General features: G+C 40.4%; 1 protein-coding gene across 2 annotated transcripts in view; it reads left to right on the forward strand.

The window, feature by feature from the left end:
- ARID4B (AT-rich interaction domain 4B) overlaps positions 1–10268 on the forward strand; it is a 99059-nt gene extending 88791 nt beyond the window's left edge. For both annotated transcript variants that reach the window (XM_068403649.1, XM_068403656.1), the window contains 4 exons: positions 264–374; positions 3150–3362; positions 5668–5814; positions 8500–10268. In XM_068403649.1, coding sequence (XP_068259750.1) covers positions 264–374; positions 3150–3362; positions 5668–5814; positions 8500–8630 — 602 coding nt within the window. In that variant the 3' untranslated portion in view covers positions 8631–10268. The remainder of the gene's footprint in view (positions 1–263; positions 375–3149; positions 3363–5667; positions 5815–8499) is intronic.
- Positions 10269–10422: the final 154 nt, after the last annotated feature.

Below are 10422 nucleotides of genomic sequence, written 5' to 3' on the forward strand. Positions count from 1 at the left end.
TACTTGCAGTCATCTTACACATGCACTCTACCCAACGAATTTTGCCTTCGATTCTCCTTCACCTCCTATTGTCGATATCAGTAGAAAGCTGAGCCATATTAAGGCTAGGCAGGAACAGTCTCATTGTTGTCTACAAACTTAAGCTCTGAAGTGTTGGGTTTTTTTTTGGTTTTGAGACTTTGAGAAAAACACACAGAAGTGCAAGTATTTATTTAATTTGTGTTTCTTTCTTTTTTTTGTCCTTTTTTTTTTCTCAATTATAGTCTGTACAGGCCAAAAAAGACATAAAGATGCTCAGGGAGGGGGCAGCTCTGCAAAAAAGCAGAAAAGAAGCCACAAAACATCTGTGAACAACAAAAAGAAGAGTAAAACTAGTAAGTACAGCAGCTCAGTGTGAAATGAAATGTGTGAAAGTACTGTGTCGTTTGTTTAAATGATTGTAGGAGATGAAGTCTGGAAATGAAAAATGTATTAGGACAAAATGTTCTCATGAGGACATTCTTAATAGTGTTTAAATGAAGAAACTACTGCTGAATGCCGAAGTGTTTTTAAATGTCTTGTGATATTTCTAGGCCTATTTCTAAGAGGTCCTTAATATTGAATAATTCAGGAAGACTTAAGAAGAGTGAGTATTTCACACTTGGTAGAATTGGGACAGGAATCTCTGTGGCATGATAGCTGAATTTTTTAGAGGGAACTTGGATGAAATTATACTTTGTATATTCTGCAAGATGAGTTTTTAGAGGTTAATATCTCTTCCAGTAGCAAATATGAGAATAATTCCAGAAAAATATAGACTCAGTTTCCTTTTTTATCATCTGTTACATCTTCAGTAAATAATGCAGCTTTTGCAGCATTTTTTTTGTAGTCGTAGAAGCTAATTGGAATAGAAACCACAGTACTGGGGAAGAGAAGCTTAATAAAAGAAGAGGTGTAGTAGAGACGTGCGCATGTGTTCGGGAGACAGCAAGATCAATAACTGCCTCATCTCACTGTTAATAAAGAATCATAGAATGATTTGGGTTGGGAAAATACCAGGGAACAGTCAGCTGGAGAGTGAAGCTGGGAGGATAGCTGTAAAAAACGCAGTTAAAGCAAGGATGGAAAGCATAGACTATGCCTTTTTCCTTCTCTTTTCTTCCCCTCCACCATCTTTTCTTTCTTTTAACAGCTTTTACTAAAGTCTGTACTTTCTGTCTGGTATTTGCTTTCACCCTACCTGTCCTTCATGTTCATTGATCTCCTCTTTGCATTCTCTGATCCTTTTTCATTCCATTTCACTAATCTCCTCCTTCCATAATCCATATTCCTTCCCCTCACCCCAGGAATTAAAGTAACAAAACAAACTGAATTCGCAGAACTAATACACCATTTTTCGCCTTGCCATTGTTCCCTTTGATTTGGTGAATTTATCCCTTTTTATCAACCTATGTCTTCATCAGGCTGCAAGCACTTCAAAGCTGGAATTGTTTCTTGTACCGTATATAGTCATTGCTGTGTATGCACTCTTCTTGTTAGACTTCAGGCACTGCTGTATGTAATAAGGGGAATAAATAGATAAAATGTGGAGTCAGTTGTGAGCAAAAAAATGCTTTTTGCAAAATTCAGGTATACCAGTTAAAGCTGCTTTTGTAGCAGCTTCAACTCTTGCCTTTGAATTAAGCTAGCAGACAACGGCAGCTCTGCAGCCAGCCGAGTTCTTTCATACCACGTGTATCTTGGTGTTCGGTTTCTCCAGTGTAGATCACCAGGTCATAAAAGAGAATTTCAGGGTTCATTTTGTCAATGCCTAGGGCAGGTACAACTGAGGCATGTTTCTTCTGATAAGTATTAGTTGAACATGTTTTTAAAAACAACTCTAATGGTGGAGATTCTGCAGCTTCCCGAGGCATTTTGTTCTGGTGCTTCACGAGACTGCTGTTGAATTATAATCTCTTGCCCCTGCTTCCACTCCAGCTTTATTTTTGTAATGCTAAACAAGCTTCATCCTTTCAATCATTCCTCATAAGTCATGTCTTTTAGAATGATTATTTTGTTACTCTCTTCTGAGTGGTTTGATTACAAAACTGCGTTCAGTTCAGCCTGTTGCTCGATACTTAAAGGTATTTCAGTGTGAGGTGAAGTTCTGTTTTGGGTCAGCTGAAGATGTTTTTCTGCAATTAAGAATTTGGTCATCATGTCTGAGGATTTTTGTAGATGATGTCATGAAAATTCAGATTAATGCCAGTCATTTTAGCACAGAAAACCTAAAATAAATAAAGCTGACATAAGGGTAAGAAGGCGGCGAGTTGTTTACTCTCATTTCTGCTACACGTCTCCTAAGAGTACAGTGAAAAGCTTGTCTGTCGCTAGTACCTCTAAAACAGGATAGAGGTTTGTATATATTGAATGCCGTATTGGAAATTAATATTATAAAAAGGTAAACAGGAGATAGGACATAACAATCAGTGTTGCTGTTTTAGGAAAAGTGTAGCCCCGTAAGCAGAAATAACATGGATAATTTTTGCACCTACATTGACACATGGACTGCCTCTTTGCCTTGTTTTCTAATGTAGACAATTTATTTATGGATATGGTTTTAAAGCATCAAGTGTGATGCTGTCTTGAACCGTTCAGAGAGTAGAGCGCACCTTCCCTATACGGACCTTGAACAGCTGGATTGTATTCAAGAATCTCCTTACAAGAAGCGTGTCCCTACCCCACCCCCTTACATTCTTGCACGTGCACTTTCAGCAATATACTCAGCAGTATTCAGGATGGATTGTGGAGCCACAGTCTGGTAGTTTTATCCACCCTCCAGCTTTGTAGGATTTCGGTTCCCATAGGTCCGCATAATAGCTATGAATCTAGCTGCTCAGCAACTAAATGGACGGTGTTTCCCGTGCGAGGTTTCCCTTTCACAGCATGCCAGAATTCCAGGGGCACCATTATATACCTGTTTTGTGGTCCTGTATTTAGGCCCTAGTGATGCAAAGAGCTGTGTGCCAAGCTTCTGTACCAGGATGGATTATATCATTTTAGAGTAAAAGGATTTTGGTCAAATAAACTCCTGTTGTATTAAAATCAGCACAGGGGTAGCTTCTGGTGAGCTTTGGTTTGGGCAGGAAGGTTGCTTTGTTTTATAACAATGTATCTTCTTGTTTCTTCAGCAAACAGCAGTGATAGTGAACTGTCTGCTGGTGAAAGTCTGTCCAAGTCTCAGTCAGCAAAATCAGTTTCTACTGGCATGAAATCTCACCCAACCAAATCACCTGCAAGAACACAATCTCCAGGAAAATGTGGGAAAAATGGAGAGAAGGACTCTGATCTGAAAGAACAGAATAATCGTTTGCCCAAAGTTTACAAATGGAGTTTTCAAATGTGTAAGTATTTTCTTCAAAACAAGCCTAGTGTGGTCTTGCAGTATAGTATAAGGCAGCTTTTTGAATTTTGTGTATTTTGGTTTTTTCCCCTAAAATTATTCAGTCCTCAATTTGCTTCATTTTGTGATAAATCATGATTTAAATAAATAAATTTTTTTTGCAATCGCGGTGCAGGCAACTGCATATATTGCACTCTTCCAATACTGTTTTTAGATATGACTCCTGCACTGACTTGCTGTTCTTGCCATCCTGTGCAGACCTGTCATTCGGGCATGAATATTATCTGCTATGTGTGCTTCTTGTGTTGATATTTTCTTGCCGTTTTACTCCTCATTCTTTAGTTACAAATCAACCATGTAAGTGTCTGAACAGTAACTTTTTCCCCTTCCATTTTGCCTTAGTGAACCAGGACATGTTTACTATTTCTGTTAATAAAAACTTGCAGTGTGTTTGTGTCAGTCAGCTACAGGTACACATATAGCTAGCGGTGAGCAGTGTTGAAAGGATCACGCATTTGCCTGTCTGAAAAATAGTTCAGTAGCTTATTAATGCCTCAGTATTAATGCAACTTCTTAATTGCCTCTGTGTGTGTGTGCTATTGCAGCGTTATTTGCAGCAGGGAAAAAAGAGAAGTAAGATAGGTTATCAAGTGATTGAAGCCTTCTTCCTCAATATAACAATAAGCAAACAAGAAAATAATTATTTAAAAACAAAAAGTTGCTATTTTTAGCCCTCTCTCTTACAGCATCTGGGTGTTTGTCTAGTCAGCAATAAATTGTCATTCTTAATACTGACCATGGATGTATAGCATTGCATGAGTTGCTTTCTCTTTGCTTTTAAAGGTCAGATTGAAACTGTGTGGTGTGACTGATATAAATTACTTCTTGAAGTAATTCATAGTATCTCATTCAGTATTCACAGATGACCTTAGTACATGTCAAGTTTCTGAAGCTCTCAGAGCATTATGCTCTGCGCTTTTCTGTGCTCTGTCCCAGGCTGGGTGAAGGCTGCTGTTCCTCATGTAAAGTGGGAACAGGAAAGAGCTGGCACAGCACACTGTGCAGACACATCTGCTGAATTTTACTTGTTTTTTTTTTCTTCTTTTTGCCAGCAGTGTTCTTTCATGCCCAAGGAATTCTTCATTTAGCCAGCTGTTTCTGCACTGAGAGAATCTGACCCTGCATTATTTTTATCTCCAGCCCTGAATCTCTGTTACTTTAAGAGTGTTTTTTCTCCTAGTACTTCTTCACAGCCAAGTTACGTTCTGCTGCTCTTCAGGACTGTGCAATGTAATAGGTCTCCATTGTCACTTACTGGCCTGCTGAAATTCATTGGGCAGATTTCCCGTGCAACACATTTAAAGAGTTTTTGCTCCTTCCTTTCTTTCTACGTTGGCTACGTTGCACTTGCTAAATTTGCTTGGCAGAATTTGGACTTGGAGCGCTATTTAACACATTCCCTGCTCTTGCAGGGGTCTAAGACACCTGCAGTGTCTCTGAGCTTTCCTCATCTTCCCACAGCCTAATGTAGTTGTGGCTTTTGGTCCTTTGGAGCTACCTTCCTTGTAAGTTGATGACATGCATTCTGTGCCCCACAGTAGTTTGATTCGTAAATGTCTTTGAATTGAGCGTCTCCAGCGTGGCTTACCTGCAGCTGAAAGGGACTGGACCTAGCTAGTTCCTCCTGCCTGTGCCCTCCGCAGCTGTGCGCCACGCTGGGGAGAGTTACCGGCTGGAAAGAGCCAGAAGGGCAGTTCCTGTCCTGTACAATTCCCCTGTGGGATGCCAGCGAGGAGGTCCTGTACAATTATACCTTATGGCCCATATGCCATGGACTCGATTAGAACCACCCCACAGCTATTCAGATTCCTGTTGTAACCTGCTTGTTTTGTAAAAAAAAAAAACCAAGATAAATTGGGCAAGAGTGACCTTCCTGGTGTATTAGGCCAAACTGAGCTCTAAAAACAACAGGCTCAAAGCTAGTTTTGGCCCCTATGTTTTCACCAGTTGTCTTATTTTTTTTTTTCTTTTCCTTCCTATGGGGATGGGAGTGCATGCATTTTCTCCCTCTCCCACTTCTTAAAAAAAAAAAAAAAGTGTATCTATGGTGGTCTCTTTTAAAAAATAATAAAAAATGAACAAAGTTTGTGATAATAAACAGCAGCTGCTGTTGCTGTGTTTCTTGGCTTTCCTGTCTGCTACCTCAAAGCACATCTCTGAGATTTGAGTACCTCCCACTTCACTGAAATTCAGTTGGTTTTGGAAATGCTGCAATAAATAATTAACAGAGATTGTTTAACTTGCAGCTGACTTGGAAAATATGACTAGCGCTGAGCGCATAACAGTTCTCCAAGAAAAATTGCAGGAAATCAGGAAGCATTACCTGTCCTTGAAATCTGAGGTGGCTTCCATTGACCGAAGAAGAAAGCGCTTAAAGAAAAAAGAGCGGGAAAGTAAGTGCTGGGAACGAAATTCTACTTTTAGAGGGCTAAATTGCATGTGGTGTTACTAAGATGTTAACAAGAACTGGATCGTTTTTAGGGAGATGTGTGCCGTTAGGAGTATGGGTTGGTTTGTTTTTTTAAAAAGCATTGTATGCAGTTATTTTATGATTTTTAGAAGGTACGGTTCAGATATCCAGTGACCATGTGAGGGGAAAAAACATTAAAAAGGCATGCAGTCTATTTAATTCTGTTCAGGCAGAACTATTTTATACAGAAAAAAAGTATACAGAAAAAAAAGTATACAGAAAAATAAACTTTTCTAAGCAGTGAACTAAGTATCTAAGGTTATTAGTAACTTTTTCTTCAAGTTACACAATAATCTACTGTGGCAGATAATCTGCTGTGGCTTGTGTGTCTAATTAATGCTTTCCCCTTAGGATAAGTGATTTATTTTATTTGAAGGGAGACCATCAATTAAACCTCTCATTTCCCTGAAGCTGCTTGACCTGTTGCTGTAGGGCATGTTCTAGTGTGCTTGCTTCTAGCAGCATTAAAAGGATTATTTTCTCCATGTCTTATGTGCACATTTGAGAGTTCACCAAGTATATGAAGAAACACTGAAATGCCACATGTAGTAACATTTTATGGCGGCAACCGTCACCTGGGAACTGCAGTTGCTTCTTGGTTGCCGGAGCAGGGTGTATGTGCATATTCGGTGCTGGGACAAGTCCCTACCTGTGCTGATTACCACAGGAAAGAAAGGGAACAGTGGACTTTACCCCTGAGGCCCCAGAAGAAGTCAGGATAGAGGAGGAATCTTTCTTGGTTGATGAGGGCTGGGTCAGGGACCAATTAAGCAACCTGGACGTCCATAAATCCATGGGCCCTGATGGGATGCACCCGCGGGTGCTGAGGGAGCTGGCGGAAGTCATTGCTAGGCCACTCTCCATCATCTTTGCTAAGTCGTGGGCAACGGGAGAGGTGCCTGAGGACTGGAGGAAAGCGAATGTCACTCCAGTCTTCAAAAAGGGCAAGAAGGAGGACCCGGGTAACTATAGACCGGTCAGCCTCACCTCCATCCCCGGAAAGGTGATGGAACAACTTGTCCTTGGTGCTGTCTCTAGGCACATCAAGGATAGGGGGATCATTAGGGGCACTCAGCATGGCTTCACCAAGGGGAAGTCATGCTTAACCAACTTGATAGCCTTTTATGAGGACATAACCCGGTGGATAGATGATGGTAAAGCTGTGGATGTGGTCTATCTCGATTTCAGTAAAGCGTTTGACACGGTCTCCCACAGCATCCTCGCAGCTAAACTGAGGAAGTGTGGTCTGGATGATCGGGTAGTGAGGTGGATTGTGAACTGGCTGAAGGAAAGAAGCCAGAGAGTGGTGGTCAATGGGACAGAGTCCAGTTGGAGGTCTGTGTCTAGCGGAGTCCCTCAAGGGTCGGTACTGGGACCAGTTCTATTCAATATATTCATTAATGACTTGGATGAGGGAATAGAGTGCACTGTCAGCAAGTTCGCTGATGACACAAAACTGGGAGGAGTGGCTGACACACGGGAAGGCTGCGCAGCCATTCAGAGGGACCTAGACAGGCTGGAGAGTTGGGCGGGGAGAAACTTAATGAAATATAACAAGGGCATGTGTAGAGTCCTGCATCTGGGCAAGAACAACCCCATGTATGAGTACAAGTTGGGGGCAGACCTGTTGGAGAGCAGCGTAGGGGAAAGGGACCTGGGGGTCCTAGTGGACAACAGGATGACCATGAGCCAGCAGTGTGCCCTTGTGGCCAAGAAGGCCAATGGCATCCTGGGGTGTATTAGAAGGGGTGTGGTTAGCAGGTCACGAGATGTTCTCCTCCCCCTCTACTCTGCCCTGGTGAGGCCGCATCTGGAATATTGTGTCCAGTTCTGGGCCCCTCAGTTCAAGAAGGACAGGGAACTGCTAGAGAGAGTCCAGCACAGAGCCACGAAGATGATTAAGGGAGTGGAACATCTCCCTTATGAGGAGAGGCTGAGGGAGCTGGGTCTCCTTAGCTTAGAGAAGAGGAGACTGAGGGGGGACCTCATTAATGTTTATAAATATGTAAAGGGCAAGTGTCATGAGGATGGAGCCAGGCTCTTCTCAGTGACATCCCTTGACAGGACAAGGGGCAATGGGTGCAAGCTGGAACACAGGAGGTTCCGCATAAATATGAGGAAAAACTTCTTTACGGTGAGGGTGACCAAACACTGGAACAGGCTGCCCAGAGAGGTTGTGGAGTCTCCTTCTCTGGAGACATTCAAAACCCACCTGGACGCGTTCCTGTGTGATATGGTCTAGGCAATCCTGCTCCGGCAGGGGGATTGGACTAGATGATCTTTCAAGGTCCCTTCCAATCCCTAACATTCTGTGATTCTGTGACTGTGCTTGTGGGTCAGGAACGAGCTCTGGCGTCCTCTGGCTGGGCCCTTGATCTGGGTGGCCAAAGAACCAGGGCTGCACGGGGCAATGCCATGCTGTCTTGCACACGGCCGAAGCTGTCTCTCAGGGTATTTCCCACAAAAGCTAAGGAATGGAGGCTTTTTTTTTTAATTACTAGGCATTAATTGCTGGAGTCAGTATATACCAATGCTTGTTGAATGGGAAGACATTTTTATTGCTTAATTTGTAAATTTTTATAACCTGTGTTTTCCTCTTCCTGTGCAGGTGCTGCTACTACATCATCTTCCTCCTCATCTCCTTCCTCTAGTTCCATTACAGCTGCAGTTATGTTAACTTTAGCAGAACCATCTATGTCAAGTTCGTCCCAGAATGGAATGTCAGTTGAGTGCAGGTGACAGCAGGACTTGCCAAAGCACTTTGCACTTAATGGCTGCTGAGGGCCACTCTTTTTTTTTTTTTTTTTTTTATACTGCACAGTGGCACAAAATTCAGACAAGCACTATTTTGTATTTAAAGTTGTTTCTTGACAAGCTAACTTTGCACTTAAGTGCACTTTTATGAAGAAAAAGTACAACAAACTGCTTTTCCTCAAGCAATAATTGTTTCCAACTTGTCTGGGAATTGTTAAGTCTAGTGACTCGAAGGCCTTCCACTGTGGCAAACGGAGGCTGTTCACTGCCTGTAGGGACAGTACATTAAGCATAGAGTTGTTGGGTTGATCTAAACAAATGTGGTAAGGCTTACTGTATTCCCTGGTATTTTGTTAAAGCTGGAACATTTGATATTTTTCCATTTATTTATGACAAATATTGAACCTATTTTCATTTGTACAAGCTAATTGTTTTTTAACTAAGTCACCTTATAGTGGCTTTAATTGTATACGTCAAGCACATGTATTCAATTCAAAACCTGCAGTTAGTAGGATGTTTGACATCAGTCCTGATAACCAAATACGAGGATTCCTTTAAAAAAAAAAAACAAAAAAAGACTGACTAATGTTTACAGGTTTGAATTAGGCTTAAAGAAGTTACTCTGGGTTTTAAGAACCCATTAATTGGAATGAAACTACTGTACTTTGCCATTTTTCTATAAAACAGTATTTTTTTTTAATTTTGATAAAATACATTATGAAAAAGAAAGAAAATGGCTAACAAACTGTATTAAATCTTAATGTATAAATATTGTATTTAGCCAGTTTAAAGTGTATATTTATTCATAATGGATTATAACAGTTATATTTTTGTGTTTTCTTGTAAATGTTTCTTTTCCCTTAAAGCAACAAATATTTCATTTGTAATGCTTATTTTATTACGAGCTTCAAGGAGAGTACTTCAAGACGGAGTAAGGTGTGAGGTTATAATTTGTGGTTGCTGATATGAACACTGCCACAAAAGGAGAGTTGTTTTTAAAATAAATAGCTAGCGGAGTGGTAGACATTTAATTTTTTAAATGCCTTGTACAAATTCCAAAACCAACTTCAGACTGTTTTCACTTGTATTGATTTTATGTTGTATGGATCCCAAGCTCTCTCCTGTTAATTATATACCTTTGTAAGACATTTGTATATTGCGGAAGTGTTCATTCAAGCTATTTAATACCTGGCACTGTTAATACACAGTACTTTATTGTACAGATTGTTTTACTGTTTTAATTGTAGTTCTGTGGACTTCTTTTGCCTGGGGAAATAGTGGCTGGCATGTTTTTCTTTGTTTTCTGGCAATACAACATGTAAGAATTCAAAGCATTTTGTTTGTAGATGCTAGAGTGTCAGAATCCTTTACATTTGACTTTTCTAAGAAAAGCATTTTCAGTCTTCGTAGTGTGTGCTTAAGGTTAACTGATTTTATTGAAAATGGTTTCAAAGTATTCAGAATTGTACAGGACTGTAAAAATTTGTTGACAAACATTGAAGGAAAAGCTTATAGAAAAAAGCTATAAAATATATATTAGGTTCTGCAGAAAATGGAGAATTATGTAATATATTGTACAAATGTAAGCAAAGGCCTCTGAAATAAAATGCCATAGTTTGTGAATCCCTGATTTTGTTTCTAACAGTTTAATTAAGCAACTGTAGTGTGTTCATTAAAATGACATTGAACTGCAGAATGATCTTTGATATGGTGTAATAAGCATATAAAGGTAAGCTAGAGCAAGTACATTGGCCTAATTTTCCTCTTAGTGATTAGT

Source organism: Nyctibius grandis, chromosome 1 (genome assembly GCF_013368605.1).
Source record: "Nyctibius grandis isolate bNycGra1 chromosome 1, bNycGra1.pri, whole genome shotgun sequence".
NCBI classification, from domain to species: Eukaryota; Metazoa; Chordata; class Aves; order Nyctibiiformes; family Nyctibiidae; genus Nyctibius; species Nyctibius grandis.